The following is an 18,342-nucleotide window of genomic DNA, read 5'->3' as shown; positions in this document are numbered from 1 at the left end:
ATATTCCAAAAACCATAAGATATAGAAGCAGACTTAGGCCATTTGACCTATGGAGTCTGCTCCACCTTTCATCATGGCTGATCCATTTTCCCTCTCAGCCCCAATCTCCTGCCCCTGTATCCTTTCATGCCCTGACTAATCAAGAATCCGTCAACCTCTGTCTTAAATATACTCAATGACTTGGCCTCCATGGCCACCTGTGGCAACAAATTGCACAGATTCACCACTTCCTGGCTAAAGAAATTCCTCCTCATCTCAATTCTAAGACTCCCCACTATTTTGAGGCTGTGTCCTCTGGTCTTAGACACTCCCACCATAGGAAACATCCTTTCCACGTCTATCAAGGCCTTCCAACATTTGATGGGTTTCAATGAGTCAATCCCTCATTCTTTTGAACTCCAGTGAGTATAGGCCCAGAGTCATCAAATGCTCCTCATTTGACAAGCCTTTCAATCTCGGAAAACGTACCAGTTAGTAGGTTAATTCATCATTAGAGATTGTCCTGTGATTAGGCAAGGGTTAAATAGTTGGGTTGCTGGGCTGTGTGGCTCATTGGGCCGGAAGGCCCTGTTCCATACTGTATCTCCAAATAAAATAAAAAAATAAAAGAGTTTAACAATTATCTAATGACCACAGAACAATCGAAACTGAGAAATCATGTGACAACATAAATTAACCACACCAAACAGTAAAGTATGGCCAAGCTTTGTAGATATGTTTGCCAAATTAGTTATCAAGATTGGGAACAGATAGAGGGAGGAGGTGGAAGTCACACAAAAATACATCTGTTCAGGATGAAATGGCTATTCTTGAAATGATAAAAGTGCAGTCTACAAGATGAATGCATCACTTTGAGTAACATATCCAGTAATATAAAAAAATGGTTTGCTAAAGATTAATAGGAAAATGAGGAGTGGGATTCAAAAAGACTGCATGACCTGGAAGGAAACAAAGAGATTATGACCATTGAGCACAATAGAAGATTATGCAGAAGCTGATCAGGGAAAAATAGATAAGATGCCAAGGCAAAGTTGGAAAGCAACATAGCATTAAATGTAAAACATAACACCAAAAAAACTTCCAATAATTTAACAGCTAGAGTGTAGTTAGACAGGAAATTAATCCCCTGAGGGACCCTTATGGAGCTGAAATGTGCCAATTAGCTGTTTCTCTAAGGGTTCTTTGCACGGAGAAAAGAATGAACAAAATACCATCTAATACCAGATTTTTAATGAACATTTAACATTTAGCAAAGGAATTTATAGATAGGCTAAGATTCTGGAATCAATAAATCCCTGAAAGAGATAACCAAGTGAGTTAGAAGTTGCTAAGGAAACATTGAGAATGAAATGGAATTTGTGTTTAGGAAATTTAGCCTTTTATCGAATATAACTGAAATTTTATCTCCTTTAGAGATAAAATGTTTTTCCAAGTTCAAAGGTGTATTTAGGGTCACACTTCAAGCAATCATTGTGTGATATTCCTTTAACTTTTGAATGAATCAGTCCTGTTAGGGAGCCGCAATAGTTCTGTCAGAGGCACTGTAGCATCACTAGTAGAGCGACTACCTCTCAGCTCCAGTAACCTGGGTTTAACCCTGACCTCCGATGCTTTCCATGTGGAGTTTGTATGTTTTCCCTGTGACAACACGAGTTTCCTCCAGGTGCTATGGTTCCAGAGTGGGTTTGTTGTTAAATCAGCCACAGTAAGTTGTCCCCAGTAGGCGGAGAGAGAGGAGAGTTGAGAACAATAGGGTGAGAATAAAATGGAATAAAAGTAGGTGTAGTTTAAGTGTGTAATTGATGGTCAGCAAAGAGTTGGTGAGCAGAAGGGATTGACTCTATGACATAAATAATCAGCAAAAAATACTAAATCTCCATGACAAAAATGTACCCAAAAATCTTCAGCAACAAATGTGTGCAGAGGTTCCACATACTCAATCAGAATACTTGAGTTAAAGTGATAGATAATTGAGGGGTAGTAACTGTTCTTGAACCTGGTGGTACAAGTCTTGGAGATCTCGTACCTTCTACCTAATGGCAGCAGCGAGACGAGACCATGACCTGGGTGGTGAGGATCTCCGCTGAAGGATGCTGCTTTCCTACAACATTGTTTCATGTAAATGTGCTCAATGGTTGGGAAGGCTTTACCCATGATGTGCTCGGCTGACTCCACTACTTTTTCTAGGATTTCCCATTCAAAGGCATCGGTGTGCCTAGACCAGGCTGTAATGCAGCCAGGTCAAGACCCTTCACCCGGAATCAGAAATTAAAGTATTGGGGCACCACAGTAGTTCGAGCCCGACTGGGTTCGAACTCGGCAACCTTCGCTCCGGAGTCCGGCGCTGATGTCACTGCGCCACCAGCCGTGAGTGCTGTGAAGCTGTTACAGCCCAGGGTGTCGGAGTTCAGAGTCTATTCCACACCATCTCTAAGAAGTGTGTACCTCCTTCCTGTGAGCACGTGAGCTTCCCCCAGGTGTTCCGGTTTCCTCCAATATTCCAAAAATGTACTGTTAGAAATGGTCATTGCAATTCTCCTCTGATTAGGCCCGGCTGGGTTGCTGAGTGGTGTGGTGCATTGGACTGCAAGGACCTAGTCTGTGCTGTAACTCTAAATAAATAAACGAATTTAATATTATGGGATTTTCATAATGGAACTTGCAGAGGGATTCTTAAGTTCACCTCCAACAGTGTGAGAAAAAGGACTGCGAAATAGAACATGCATGCCTTTCTGAGTTTCAGAAGCATTTATCCCAAAGCTTCAGCAAGTGGTAAAATGAGGACCTGGTAAAGCCAATGGAAATAGTGAATTTTGCTGGGCATATTATGTAGCACATGTACAAACTTGTGAACCATACCAAGAAAACCTTAACATTTGCTCTTCAAAACATCTGAGAGGCAGTCGTAATGTGGACTAAAAGTTTCAAAATGTACTTCACCTTCAGACTGGTGTTAGTTTGGTTTTGATGCTGTAGTGACGGGTAACTTTTGCTCAAAGGATTTAGCTTCCAATTATTACTTTGAACATAGCAATTCCTTAATCATGAATTTATTGAAAAGGAGGAGGGAAATGAACCAGGAATTAAACAGATAATAGGTAACAATGGTCAAAAAAGTATAATATCACAGGAAGATTGATACTACAAGCTTATGAAATATAACATAAGAAATGTAAGATGATTGCTTTGATAGAAAGAAAAGTGGTGTTTGTTTTGTAGAGTTGTTCGCACAGCCTGGAGGTAAGGTCGCAAACATTTTGTCACCAGTCGAGGTGACATCATCAATGCACAATTAAGTGTTGCTTCTGCGAGTGCTCGCATTTATATTGCAGTATTGTAGCAAGTTCAATATGGTGACTGCCCAAATACTATGAAGGGCAGACAGGGAGAAAACTATCCACGGGACTACATGAACATCAGCTAGGCGTAAGAAGACATAATCCTCTGTCATTCATCTCAATATGTGAAGACCAGGAGAGACACAAGTTCATCTGAGAAACCACAAAAATCCTGTCAGAAGCAAAAAACAAGAAATCAAGAGAATTCTTAGAAGCTTGGTTCTCAAAGAAGACTCTATTAACAAACATTTTGAACTGGATGGAATTTATGAAGCTAAGTGTCTGCAGGATGGGGGCCAAGGGGTGAGTCATGAACACCCGAGGAACAACATTCACAACAACCGATAGCTAAGGATACAGGCCAATGGAAATCACTCAGTTATCTGTTGGCTGGGACCCAACGGAGGCTAATGGTCAGTGCAACAACCAACCAATCAGAACAATGAGTCAGACCTATGTGAGCACTCGGCAGAAACAAACAATTGCGCACTGACGATGTCATTTTGACTGTTAACGAAATGTTTGCAACCTAACCTCCAGGATCAGTGAACAACCCTACAAAGAAGCAGCCAACCTGAGCTACCAACCTTCTCTTTCATTTCAGCAAAGTGGAATATTGGTTAAATGGTGAGTGACTGAAAGCTGTTGAGATTCAGAGGGACAAAAGTGTCCCAATAATAAGTAACTGAAAGCGCAAGCACGGTCTACAAGTAGGGAAAAGATGTGTTCTCCTTTACTGAAGGAGGCTTTGAAGAGAAGCGTAAAGATATCTCACTGCTTTTATGTGAGATAAAAGATGAGAGAGTGTCTGGAATATTTGCTTTCCTACCTAGAGAAGGAAATGTCATCTATGGAGGTAGTTCACAGGATTGGTTTCTGGGATGTTGTTGAGTAGAGGTTAAACTAACTAGTCCTATACTCCAAAACTTTTCTCACAATTAGAACAACAAGTGGTTATTTCACTGACATGTGCAAAGTTCATATGGGATTTGAGAAGATCGAGGTAGAAATGATGTTTTGCCATGACCAGGATATGAAGAACCATTTCAAAGTAATTTATCAGCCATAATGCACTAAGATGAGAGAGAATTTTTTCATCAAGAGGACAAGGAATCTTTTGTACCTTGTACACAAAGGCTTAGTTGCTGAGATTACTCAAGACCAAAACCAATCCATTTTTGGATCTTAATGAATATATTGTTATTGGACACTGAAATGAAAGATCAGATGGGGGCTTTCTGAATGCAGAATAGCCTTCTCCTGCTCCTGTCACATATGCTCTTATGATGTGTTCCTTCAGGAGGATGTATGTTAAAAGTCTCAATGCAATAAAATGGAAGTGAAATGGTTGGCAGTTGGGTTCCCCAATAACTTCCTGAGGGAAAGACATCTGATTTATCTCCCTCTGTGGGATTGATTATATTTCTACACAAGCTTTGTGGAGGATCGTTATAATGACTTACCTTCATCCTTTGATAAACTTTCTCTGATTGAAAAGCTGCTTATTTCTCCAGTGATGAGAGTGCCACTAACTGAGTGTACTTAACTTGCTGGATGGAATTGGAGCTGCCTTGTCATCACTAATACCCTGTATCACACCCCTGGCTAAACAAGGGGTATGTTGGCGCGTGGCCAAGTGGTTAAGGCGTTGGACTAGTGATCTGAAGGTTGTGAGTTTGAGCCTCAGCTGAGGCAGCATGTTGTGTCCTTGAGCAAGGCACTTAATCACACATTTCTCCTGCACGTTTACAACCCAGCGACAGTGGTTGGTGCAATATGGACAAGACAAGACAAAACAATCCCCAGCAAGGAGAACTCAGGCTGAATCAACTGAAAGATATCAGGGCACCAGTTTTCAAAAGTAACAAGGATTAGACCCTAACTAACCTTAGGACTTCTGCACAAAAAGGCTATCCTTGTTCATTATCAAGGATAATGAACAAGGATATCAATGCAGTTATAAAGAAGGCAAAACAGCAACTGTTAGGAGTTTGAAGAGATTTGATATGTCAACAAATACACACAAAACTTCTATAGATGTACCATGGAAAGCATTCTGACAGGCTGCATCACTGTCTGGTCTTGGGGGAGGGGGGTACCCAAGATGGAGCCAACTAAATTTACGACCCTCTGCTACTGCACAGGACCAAAAGAAGCTGCAGAGGGTCATAAATTTAGTCAGCTCCATCTTGGGTACTAGCCTACAAAAGTACCCAGGACATCTTCAGGGAGCAGTGTCTCAGAAAGGCAGCGTTCATTATTAAGGACCTCCCACACCCAGGGAATGCCCTTTTCTCACTGTTACCATCAGGTAGGAGGTACAGAAGCCTGAAGGCACACACTCAGCACTTAAGGAACAGCTTCTTCCCTTCTCCATTCCAATTCCTAAATGGACATTGAAACCTTGGACACTACCTCACTTTTGTTAATATACACTATTTCTGTTGTTTGCACAATTTTTAATCTATTCAATATACATATAATGTAATTACTTATTACAGTACTGTATTTATTTATTCTTCTATATTTTGAACTGCTGCTGCTGTTAACAAATTTCACGGCACATGCCGGTGATAATAAACCTGATTCTGATTCTGAAAATGCCACATTCTCTACCAGAGTTCTGCAGATCAATTGGACTGCATATTCATCTGTCCTAATCTGATTTCTGCAGTGACCAATTGAACAAGATCGTTACAGCTTCACTGAGTAACAAATAGCTGTTTTAGCTTCCGTAGGAAGTCTTCCTCCACTAACCCAAAAAATCTATGTCTGACTTAAAGAGTAATTTCCTTTTAGAAAAGCAAGACACAGAACTTCACAAAGCAAATCAAATGTCTTGGCACTTCCAATTGTTTTCCTAATTCAGAGAGGGGGGGGCCAGATTGGGTTGGGAAATCCCCCAATTAGTTTAGCAGAATACTACTCCCGAGGGCCACATAGGTGTCAGCAAAGCTATTGATGTGTAGGAATCTAATAGAACAGTACTGAAAGCATTGACTATGAATGTAAACAATGAAAACGCATTACACGGTTTATTCTTGTAAATATTTTTATTACATATCGAGTATATTTTGTTTATTAAAAAAGTTAATTAAAATCCTTCTCTGTTCAATGAACCCGACCAAACTGAACTTTCTTTATCTCTAGCCTGGTTCTCAGATCTGTAATAACATTGAGACCAGTTGACTTCTGAATTTCTACTTAAATTAACCCTTTACCCTTCTTAGATCAGCAGCAGTTCAAACAAGTGAGGCAGCCTTGTTGAGCTGGAAAATACAACTAGGCACAAGATAGCTAGTATATAGTTGGGGAAGATGGTGGGGCAGTTGAAGGAGAAGTGTGTAAGGGTGGGGCATTGCTATGACTAAGCTTTAATGCAGGGATTTTCAGGAAATCCTAAAATTAACACTGAAACATTAAAAGTAGACACTCAGCAATGCAGTCTCAAAGGATCAGTTAATATTATGCAGTTAATACTCTCTCTGTTGCCTGAGTTTAAGATAGATCAGGCTTTCTACTAAGTTTCAGATCTAATTAATTACTTATCATTCTAAGCTTACATATTAATGGAGAATGCATAAGAAGCTGACCATCTGAAAATAAGGCAGTCAGCATTCTTAAAAAGACCTCTTTGCCAACAGCACAACTCCTCCAATGCACATTAATTTAAGAAGACGTTTACAAAGATTGGTGAGATGACTGACCACACTGTACTCTGTTCAGTTAATGTTCCTTCTGTGTTTCCAATTGACTGTGCAAAAAATATCTTGATGGCATTACAAAAGGCTCAGGGACGTTAATGGGGCTTGATGCAGTAATGAGTTGCTTTTAATACCTAATGTGAAGGGGTTAGGATAATTGAAGACCTTATTAGCCATTTTGATGGATCTTTGAAATGACATATTCACTGCAGAAAGTGAAGTGAATCTGACACCTCAATATAAACTGTCAGAGAACATACTAATGACTAAGATAGGCTAGATTTAGAGGTTGTTCTGCAGGAACTATTTTTTTAAGGTTGCCAATTTAAAGTGACAGTTTTCTTATGTCGGACAAAAGCTATAATTAAGAATGATCAAAGGGATTATATATGTGAAAACACCTTTACAAGCCCAGTTTTCTCAACAAAGCTTCCAAATGGAAGTTGTTTCTTACCCCAACTCTTTTTTTTTGATAATGTGTGGAACTAGATGGTAGGTGTCAGTATTCCATTCAGATCAGGAGGAATTCATACCAGTTTATTCCTTCCCTCATTCCTGGCCTCTTCTATACTCAAAATTAATTGTCTTTCCCTGTTACTCATCATGCATGATGCACATAGCTTCAGCACCACACACTGCAGTAGAAATGAAGATTAGCTTTATTTGTTACACATACATCAAAGCATACAGTGATTTACCGCCCCCCCCCAACCTAACTATCCTCAGGGATCACTCCCTTCGTGATTCCCTTGTCCATTCATCCCTCCTCGCTAATCTCCTTCCTGGCACTTATCCCTGAAAGTGGAAGAAGTGCAACACCTGCCTCTTCACCACCACTATTACCTCCAAACATTTCTTCCAGATGAGGCAACTCTTCACCTTCAAATCTGCTAGGATTGTCTATTGTATCTGGTGCTCTCGATGGCCTCATCTACATTAGAAAGACCCAACGTACTGTAGATTCTGTAGATTTGTCAAGCACCTTTCCTCCATTGACATAAGGTGGCATTTCCTGGTTGCCATCCATTTTAGTTCCAATCCCCATTCCCATTCCACCATGTTGATCTATGGTATCCTTTACTGCCACAATGAGGCTATCTTAGGTTGGAGGAACAACATCTCCAATTCCTTCTGGGTAGCCTCCAACCCAATGGCATGGACATCAATTTCTCCAACTTCCAATAATTTCTCCCCCTCCCTCTTCCCTACTCTGGCCCTTGCTTTACCTCTTCTCTTCTCCTCACCTGCCTGTCATCTCCCACTGGTCTCCCTCCTTTATCCCCTTCTTGTATGGTCCATTCTCCTCTCCTATCAGATTCCTTCTTTTCCCGCCTTTTACCTTTTACACCTATCAACACCCAGCTTCTTACTTCAACCCTCCACCACACACCTGGCTCACCTATTACCTTCTAGCTTGTACTCCTTCCTTCCCCCTCCACCTTCTTATTCTGGCCTCTTCCCCCTTCCTTTCCAGTCCTGTTGAAGGGTCTCGGCCCGAACTATTGACTATTTATTCATTTCCATAGATGCTGCCTGACCCACTGAGGTCCTCCAGCATTTTCTGTACCTTGCAAAACACACAGTGAAATGGACTGTTTGTATCAATGACCAGCACACAGTCCGAGATGTGCTGTGTTGCCACATCTCCAACACCAACACAGGATGTTCTTTTCTCACCCTAATCCGTACGTTTTTGGAATGTGGGCGGAAACCAAAGCACCTGGAGGAAACCCAGTCATGGGGAGAATGTACAAACTCCTTACAGGCAACAGTGAGAACTGAACTCAAATTTTACAGCTGGCACTGTTATAGTGTTACACTAATGGCTGCACCACCCTGCTGCCCCTACTGTGCAACCACTTGGGGTACGAACAAAGCATCAAATGGCACTGCCTCATAATCTTAACAAATTTAGTCAGCAAACATCACACAACCACATAAACACAAGGGGTTCTGCAGATAACATATATAAAATGCTAGCGCTCAGCAGGCCAGGCAGCATCTGTGGAAAAGAGTATATATAAGCATCTGTTAGTCTTGCAAGACCATGGATTTGCGCCTTGGAAGGTTTCCAGGGCACAGGCCTTGGCAAGGTTGTATGGAAGACCAGCAGTTGCCCATGCTGTAAGTCTCCCCTCTCCACGCCACCGATGTTGTCCAAGGAAGGGCACTGGGGCCGATACAGCTCGGCACTGGTGTCATCGCAGTGCCATGCTCAAAGACACACACCCTGCCTCCACTGAGGCTCGAACTAGCGACCTTCAGATCACTCGACCAACGCCTTAACCACTTGGCCACATGGTACAGTCAACGCTTCCGACTGAGACCCTTCAGCAGATTCTGCAGATGCTGGAAATCCAAAGCCACATCTGCAAGATTCTGGAAGAACTCAGCGTGTCAGACAGCATCTATGAAAATGAATAAACAGTCGACATTTCGATCTGAGACCCCTTTTCAGGACACATATGGAATGTGCTGCGTATGTTGGTGCATGGGGTATACATAATTTGGTGTGGGTCTGCCAAGAAATTGGGGCGGAACAGTTGCACATTAGCACAACACTTTACAGTACAGGTGACCTGGGGATTGCTGAAAGGGCTGGGAGGCCTACTACACACTCTATCGCAATAAATAAATAAATGTAATCTTATCAGATGCACAAATACGCTTCACAACAGGAAGCGGCCAGTGGAAAGCATGCTGGAAATAGTTATTCCGACATTTCACTCCTTGGTTAAAAGATTTTCAGTCACTCAGCACTGAAATAAATAGCTCAAGAAGTTCTTGGATTATTAATATGCATTGACATCATTAAATGATAATGTATTCCCCTTTAGAACAACAGGAAACGTAGAAAGTAATCTTGAGTCAAAGTCATGTTTATTATCACATGCCCAAGTACAGATGCACATACTTGAGGCCCTCTATTGGTCAGGGTTGACCATAGATATTGCGTCCTTGCTTTCTACATGATACCTCAAAGCTGATTTATACTTGTGCGTACCAGCTTACGCCGTAGCCTACGCAAGTGGGCTACGCCATTGTGAGCATTTATACTTGTGCGTTGGTGTGTCTGCGTCGCTCTGCAATTCACCGCCAAGACACTAGTTGGCGGTGCGGTTTCTATGCCGCTGTGTTGAGTTTCTTCGTGTTGAAACTCAACGCGAAGAAACTCAAACTTCGAACAATGGTGACTGAAACTGAAGGGGGGTGAATTTTCTGTGCTTGTCCGGCCACTGAGAGGCATGGACGAGGAAATACATTTCAAATATTTGACGATTTGGTTCATCATCTCCAACCATTTTTTTCACATCAGCGTACGCACAGTATACTCTGAGACTGGCAATAACCATTCGAGTTTTAGCTTCAGGTGGAAGTCAACAGGCTGTAACAGCTAGCTACAAACTGGCATCAAGCACAGGGTCCTCCATAATTTTGGAGATCTGTAAAGCTTTATGGAAAGCATTGCAGCCAGAGTTCCTTCCCTGCTCTTCAGTCGCCCAATGGGAAGCCATTGCAGCGTAGGAGGAAATGCGATGCTACCAAGCGGACCAATCACAGTTGTTTTGGTCTGTGTCGCTGCAACACGTAGTTACATTTTGGGAGAGATGCGCATTAGGCTACAGTGTAGGGTTTGGCATAGAGTACAGTGTAGGGTACGCGGTTACGCCATACCTACAGCGTACATTTGACGCACAAGTATAAATCAGCCTTAAGCCAGTACACAAGTCAGGGCAGTACAATATGGAGAAGCAGCTGTTGCCCTTGCAGCAGGCTCCCTTTCTCCATGCAGCTCATGAAGCCAAAGGAATAGCAAAGACCAATGCAGTTTGGCACCAGCAGCATCGCAGGTGCTGCCAGTTAGCGTTGAACTCAACATAGGACTGCCTTAGGGATTCCAGCTCCTGGCTTTTCCTCAGAGTTTACTTCCCCATGAGTGGGTATAGCCACAAGGAAGTTTGAGAGCTGAGTTTTCCTTCCTCTAGATGAGCTGCCAGCCACAGCCGATGAGTGCCATCTGCCCGAAGCGACTGGTTTTAAGATATACATGGGCACAATGAAAAGCTTGCAGCAGCAGCACAGACACACAGCATTACTTAAGTAACATTCACAAGAAAACTATGAGATAAGCATAAATTATGCACATTTTTTTACAAGAAAAATAAACAAAATTACAATGGAAAAATCCACTTTAGTGCAAAGTGATCAGAATGGTCATAGTGATGATTAAGATTTTTCAGGATGGTATGAGAACCAGGGAAGTAGCTGTTCTTGAACCTGGTGGTGTGGGACTTCAGATTTTTGTACCTCCTGCCAGATGGTAGCTGCGAGAAGATGGCGTGGTCCAGATACCGGGGAGCTTTGATGATGGATTTTGGCTTCCTGAAGCAACATATCCTGTAGATACTACAAAGGGCGGAGAAGGATGTGCTTCTGTGCTTTGGGCAGCCTCTTATGCTTTTATAGCTGCCATTTTTCCTTTCTTCTGCTGCCATATCAAGAATTAGAAATTAATCTCAGGCAATTCTTAGGTATTAAAATGAGTCCTACCCATACCAAGGCTGGACTGAATTCTGGTGAAGGCACAGAGAGCTGCCCACAGGAAAATTAATCTCAGGGTGGTATATGGTGACATATATGTACTTTGATAATAAAATTTACTTTGAACTTTGAACTTTGAACTGAAACATAAAGGATGTTGCTTTGCCTGCTGAGTTTTTCATGCATTTCTGTAGTGCGATAATTAGTGTTTGTGGGAGGATTATAATATTGCATATACTCTGTATGACTGGCTCAATAATACACTATATTATCAATTTCCTCATTTCTGCTTGTGTGTGCATTTTTATTGTTTATAACTGAAAACTCTGTTTATCCACCTTAAGTTCAATAATATGCTGTTATTAAATTAATGGACCCCAGTGCACCCCAGAAAGCTCTAGTCTCCTCAGTTCAGTAGCATTTCCTTTCTTCTCCCCCCAACAGGATGCGCATTTGTGAAATTTTCCACACACGCAGAAGCCCAGGCAGCCATCAACGCTTTACACGGAAGCCAGACGATGCCAGTAAGTACAATCAGAGAGATTGATTTCTTTTAACTTTTTTACATTATTCGACTAGTCCAAAGCAATTTAAAAGAAGCATAAAAAATAGTCTGCCATTCTGCTAATGACATGTCATCAAGTACATGAGGATATTCCCGTTTATTCTTTCAAAATTATATATGAATTTGCATTGCCATCAGCAATGCATTCTAAAGAGGATACTGCATCTTATTTTAATGGCCATGTCTGTCTGGGGTATGAGCTCTAGCTGATTTGTGATCATTCTGTGATATTTGACATTCTGTATTTTTTTCTTGGCCTATGCCATGGCTAAGCATGAGGACATCTCCAGACTGGAGATTATTCAGCGGGAATACCCCTGGAATCTGTCCACATTTAGTGGATAAACCACTGATTTCCTTACTATGATGAAACGGTGTACTCTGTTCTGTTAAGTAGTCAACAGAGATAAAACCCGCAGTACTCATTATGAATTGCATTAGTTATAGTTACTGAATTTAGGTACAATTAGATTTGGTAATCAGAGAAGTTTACAAAATGGCTTTTTCAAATATAATTGAAAGTAAGTACATTGATTTTGTAAAGGGGGGATTTCTCAGATGTATTATGCACGAACTTTGCATGTCTTCAATCTTAAGATCATATGCTTTCCACTGTATTTATTTTAATTTTGAAAGTTTCATGTGAACCTTATGTAGTCCTGGCACTACATAAGAGAAAAGGATCTGTTATTCTTTAAACCAAGTTGGCATTTCACACGAGTGGTGAAAGCCATAGGAGGCAGAAACCATTCTGAGAGAGAGAAAAAAAATCCAGTTGAGAGCATTGTTGAAACTGAAACCAAATTAAATGAAATAATTGAAGACCTTGCGAAGAAGTGAAAAAAGCATCTAACAGAATAAAACCTGACCAGTAAAATTGATTATTTTATACACTAGAGGAATGCGTAGATAATCTACCAAGCAATCAATAATGTTTTCCAACAAATTCAATGTGATATAATAATCAGGCCTACTAAAGGCTACGAGATAAAAACATACTCAGAATTGGTAAAATTTGCCAGGGATGCATTGGAAGTGTTAGCAGAACAGCACTAGATGTTATTTCATGTTTTGGAAGGTTATAGGCCTTTGATTAATGTTTATTTTAATGTTTCTTCTTTCCTAAAATTAAAAGAAGATTGGGTTTCAATAGTGAAGGAGAATGACCCAGAAGATTTAAAAAAAACCTACCAAAAAGGAGGAGGAAATGATCCATTCATAGCACTTCAACAATCATGAGAAAATTTGCAGATGCTGAAATCCAAAGCAACACACATAAAATGCTGGAGGAACTCAGCAGGCCAGGCAGCATCCATGGAAAAGAGTAAACAGTCGTTGTTTCAGGCCAAAACCCTTCATCAGGACTCTGATGAAGTGTCTTGGCCCAAAGTGTCAACTCGTTACTGTTTTCCATAGATGCAGCCTGGTCTGCTGAGTTCCTCCAGCATTTTGTGTGTGTTGCTATCAGAGCAATTTTTTTTGTGTCAGGTACAATATACTGCAGCGGAAACTGTGTACCGATGCATGTAGCTTCCCTGCAATGACAGTGGAGCCATCCTTCCAGTTAAACATTAAATCTAGTTAGATTGAAAAGTTGGCATTCTTATAGACTAACATGCAATAGACCAAAATCATTCACATGCTTAAGTGTTTCTTAATAACTGAAGTTTCAAGGTATTGAAAGTGATGAAAAGTGACTCCGAAGGTACAAAAAATGTATTGAGTAGGGATAGGACATGATCCTGTCATAGCAACTGTTTGTAACATGTTTTTGTTTCAGATGCAATATACAATATATGCCCATACAAACCATATTTGGAACTATGAGTATCAAAAAATATGAAGCTAGAGTGGGGTTTATGAGCCATGATCACACTCGCAATGTAAGCACAACACTTTACAGTGCAATTCCCGCCACTGCCTGTAAGCAGTTTGTATGTTCTCCCTGTGACCACATGTGTTTACTCTGAGTGCTGCAGTTTCCTCTCTTAGTCCAAAGGCGTACCGGTTGGTAGATTCATTGGTCATTTGTAAATTGTCTCTTGATTTGGCTAGAATTAGATTGGGGTCTTGCTGGGTGGTGTGGCTCAAAGGGCCAGAAGGGCCTGTTCCGGGATGCATCTCAATAAATAAATAAAATGTTACAAATGTCCTTCCTTTTTCTCATGTTCCTGTATTGTTAACACCTTGATAGAGAATGTTTAAATTAAGTGCATCATGTGGAGACAATTACTAATGCAAATTTGATTGGAGAAATCGCCTGATAAACAGTGCTTAAAGATCGATAATTCTCACCTGCTGCTGAGTGACTGAGTGACAGAGAAGGCAGGAACTCCAGAGCAATCTTCCGGAACTTTCATGCAACCTAATTAAAATAAACAGATAAGGAACAAAGAAATTTCAGCAGCCGAACTGTTTGTGGATATGTAATTGATTTGATGGAAAAGCTTAAATATATTTGATGGCTCACAATTTAAGTAAATAAATGGTATGAAAGACAAATAGTGAAGTGGTGTTCATGGGTTTATGAACGATTCATAAATATGAGCCAAAGTGGAAGAAGCTGTTCCTAAAATATTGAGTGTGCATCTTAAGGCTCCTTTATCTCCTCTCTCGTGGTAGTATTGAGAAGGAGGCATGCACAAGGTGATGAGGGTCCTTAATGATGGATAGCGCCTTCCTGGGGCATCACCTTTTGAGGATGCCTTCGATGGTGGGGAGGGTTGTGCCTGTGATGGAGATGGCTCAGTCTATTAACCCTCTGCAGCCTCTTTCAATTCTGTGCAATGGAGCCTCCATACTGGCTGGTGATGTAGCCGGTCAGAATGCTCTCCACGGTACCTCTGCGTAAGTTTGCTACTGTCCTTGGTTACAGGCAGGTGATGGGGAAAATTTGTAGCCATTGGGATGAGTTGCAGTGCAATAAAGTTGCAGTGAAATCAAAGCAAGAAGTATCAAATACTGGTCTTAAGGTGTTGTACTTAAATGCACGCAGCATAAGGAATAAGGTGGATGATCTTGTTGTACAGCTACAGATTGGCAGGTATGATGTTGTGGCCATCACTGAGACCTGGCTAAAGGATGCATGTCTCTGGGAGCTGAATGTCCAAGGATACACGGTGTATCGGAAGGATAGGAAGGTAGGCAGAGGGGGAGGCGTGGCTTTATTGGTAAGAAATGATATTAAATCATTAGAAAGAGGTGATATAGGATCGGAAGGTGCAGAATCTTTATGGGTTGAGCTAAGAAATAGCAGGGGTAAAAGGACCCTGATGGCAGTTATTTATAGGCCTCCAAACAGCTGCAGTGATGTGGACTACAAATTACAACTGGAAATAGAAAAAGCTTGTCAGAAGGGCAGTGTTATGATAATTGTGGGGGATTTTAACATGCGAGTAGATTGGGAAAATCAGGTCAGCACTGGATCTCAAGAGAGAGAATTTGTAGAATGTCTGCAAGATGGCTTTTTAGAACAGCTTGTTGTTAAGCCTACTAGGGGATCGGCTGCACTGGATTGGGTATTGTGTAATGAACCGGAGGTGATTGGAGAGATTGAGGTGAAGGAACCCTTAGGAGGCAGTGATCATAACATAATTGAGTTCACTGTAAAATTAGAAAAAGAGAAGCCAAAATCTGATGTGTCGGTATTTCAGTGGAGTAAAGGAAATTACAGTGGCATGAGAGAGGAACTGGCCAAAGTTGACTGGAAAGAGACACTGGCGGGAAAGACAGCAGAGCAGCAGTGGTTGGAGTTTATGCGAGAAATGAGGAATGTGCAAGACAGGTATATTCCAAAAAAGAAGAAATTTTCGAGTGGAAAAAGGATGCAACCGTGATTGACAAGAGAAGTCAAAGCCAAAGTTAAAGCAAAAGAGAGGGCATACAAGGAAGCAAAAATTAGTGGGAAGAGAGAGGATTGGGAAGTTTTTAAAACCTTACAAAAGGAAACCAAGAAGGTCATTAAGAGAGAAAAGATTAACTATGAAAGGAAACTAGCAAATAATATCGAAGAGGATACTAAGAGCTTTCTCAAGTATATAAAGAGTAAAAGACAGGTGAGAGTAGATATAGGACCGATAGAAAATGATGTTGGAGAAATTGTAATGGGAGATGAGGAGATGGCAGAGGAAATGAACAAGTATTTTGCATCAGTCTTCACTGAGGAAGACAGCAGTATACCGGACACTCAAGGGTGGCAGGGAAGAGAAGTGTGCGCAGTCAAAGTTACGACAGAGAAAGTACTCAGGAAGCTGCATAGGCTAAAAGTCGATAAATCTCCTGGACCAGATGGAATGCACCCTCGTGTTCTGAAGGAAGTAGCTGTGCAGATTGTGGAGGCATTAGCAATGATCTTTCAAATGTTGATAGATTCTGACATGGTTCTGCAGGACTGGAAGATTGCAAATGTCACTCCGCTATTTAAGAAGGGGGCAAGGAAGCAAAAAGGAAATTATAGACCTGTTAGCTTGACATCAGTGGTTGGGAAGTTGTTTGAGTCGATTGTCAAGGATGAGGTTACAGAGTACCTGGAGGCATATGACAAGAGAGGCAGAACTCAGCATGGATTCCTTAAATGAAAATCCTACCTGACAAACCTATTACAATTTTTTGAGGAAATTACCAGTAGGCTAGACAAGGGAGATGCAGTGGATGTTGTATATTTGGATTTTCAGAAGGCCTTTGACAAGGTGCCACACATGAGGCTACTTAACAAGATAAGAGCCCATGGAATTACAGGAAAGTTACATGGATAGAGCGTTGGCTGATTGGCAGGAAACAGAGAGTGGGAATAAAGGGATCCTATTCTGGTTGGCTGCCGGTTACCAGTGGTGTTCCGCAGGGATCAGTGTTGGGGCCGCTTCTTTTTACATTGTACATCGACGATTTGGATTATGGAATAGATGGCTTTGTAGCTAAGTTTGCTGACGATACGAAGGTAGGTGGAGGGGCCGGTGGTGCTGAGGAAACGGAAAGTCTGCAGAGAGACTTGGATAGATTGGAAGAATGGGCAGAGAAGTGGCAAATGAAGCACAATGTTGGAAAGTGTACGGTTATGCACTTTGGCAGAAAAAATAAACGGGCAGACTATTATTTAAATGGGGAAAGAATTCAAAGTTCTGAGATGCAACGGGACTTGGGAGTCCTCGTACAGGATACCCTTAAAGTTAACCTCCAGGTTGAGTCAGTAGTGAAGAAGGCGAATGCAATGTTGGCATTCATTTCTAGAGGAATAGAGTATAGGAGCAGGGATGTGATGTTGAGGCTCTATAAGGCGCTGGTGAGACCTCACTTGGAGTACTGTGGGCAGTTTTGATCTCCTTATTTAAGAAAGGATGTGCTGACATTGGAGAGGGTACAGAGAAGATTCACTAGAATGATTCCAGGAATGAGAGGGTTAACATATGAGGAACGTTTGTCCGCTCTTGGACTGTATTCCTTGGAGTTTAGAAGAATGAGGGGAGACCTCATAGAAACATTTCGAATGTTAAAAGGCATGGACAGAGTGGATGTGGCAAAGTTGTTTCCCATGATGGGGGAGTCTAGTACGAGAGGGCATGACTTAAGGATTGAAGGGCGCCCTTTCAGAACAGAAATGCGAAGAAATGTTTTAGTCAGAGGGTGGTGAATCTATGGAATTTGTTGCTACGGGCAGCAGTGGAGGCCAAGTCATTGGGTGTATTTAAGGCAGAGATTGATAGGTATCTGAGTAGCCAGGGCATCAAAGGTAATGGTGAGAAGGCAGGGGAGTGGGACTAAATAGGAGAAAATGGATCAGCTCATGATAAAATGGCGGGGCAGACTCGATGGGCCGAATGACCTGCTTCTGCTCCTTTGTCTTATGGTCTTATGGTCTTATAACCAGTCTCCTCAATGAAGCCCAACTGCTGGCATGCCTTCTTCATGTTGGTCCCTTTAAGACATTGATTGGCAGAAACCTGAAGCTGCTCACTCCTTCCATTTTTCTATTGTGAGTATTGATTTGCTAAGAATGCTGGTTTTTCATCCGTGTGGAAGCTTGGGACCCTGCAGATAAGGGAGGGAGGAGATTTTCATTCCAGCGTATGGACTGAATTCAAACACAAGCCTCAAGGTAACAGGTAGTGTTCTATCCTTTGCAGGAGTTTGTTCCTTTCTGCAAATTTATTTCCTAGAAGTTGCAAACTGCTTTCAGACCCTGAGCTGCATCTCAATC

The 18,342-nt window shown here is 41.6% G+C and overlaps 1 protein-coding gene across 1 annotated transcript in view; it reads left to right on the top strand.

Annotated features, from left to right (window-relative positions):
- celf4 (CUGBP, Elav-like family member 4) overlaps positions 1 to 18,342 on the top strand; it is a 1,368,200-nt gene that overhangs the window by 969,476 nt on the left and 380,382 nt on the right. The window contains exon 5 of the mRNA XM_072252349.1: positions 12,029 to 12,108. Within this exon, the coding sequence (XP_072108450.1) occupies positions 12,029 to 12,108 (80 nt within the window). The remainder of the gene's footprint in view (positions 1 to 12,028; positions 12,109 to 18,342) is intronic.

This window comes from Mobula birostris, chromosome 3 (genome assembly GCF_030028105.1).
Source record: "Mobula birostris isolate sMobBir1 chromosome 3, sMobBir1.hap1, whole genome shotgun sequence".
NCBI classification, from domain to species: Eukaryota; Metazoa; Chordata; class Chondrichthyes; order Myliobatiformes; family Myliobatidae; genus Mobula; species Mobula birostris.
Note: the sequence above shows the minus strand (reverse complement) of the source record. Positions and strands in the feature narration are given on the sequence as shown.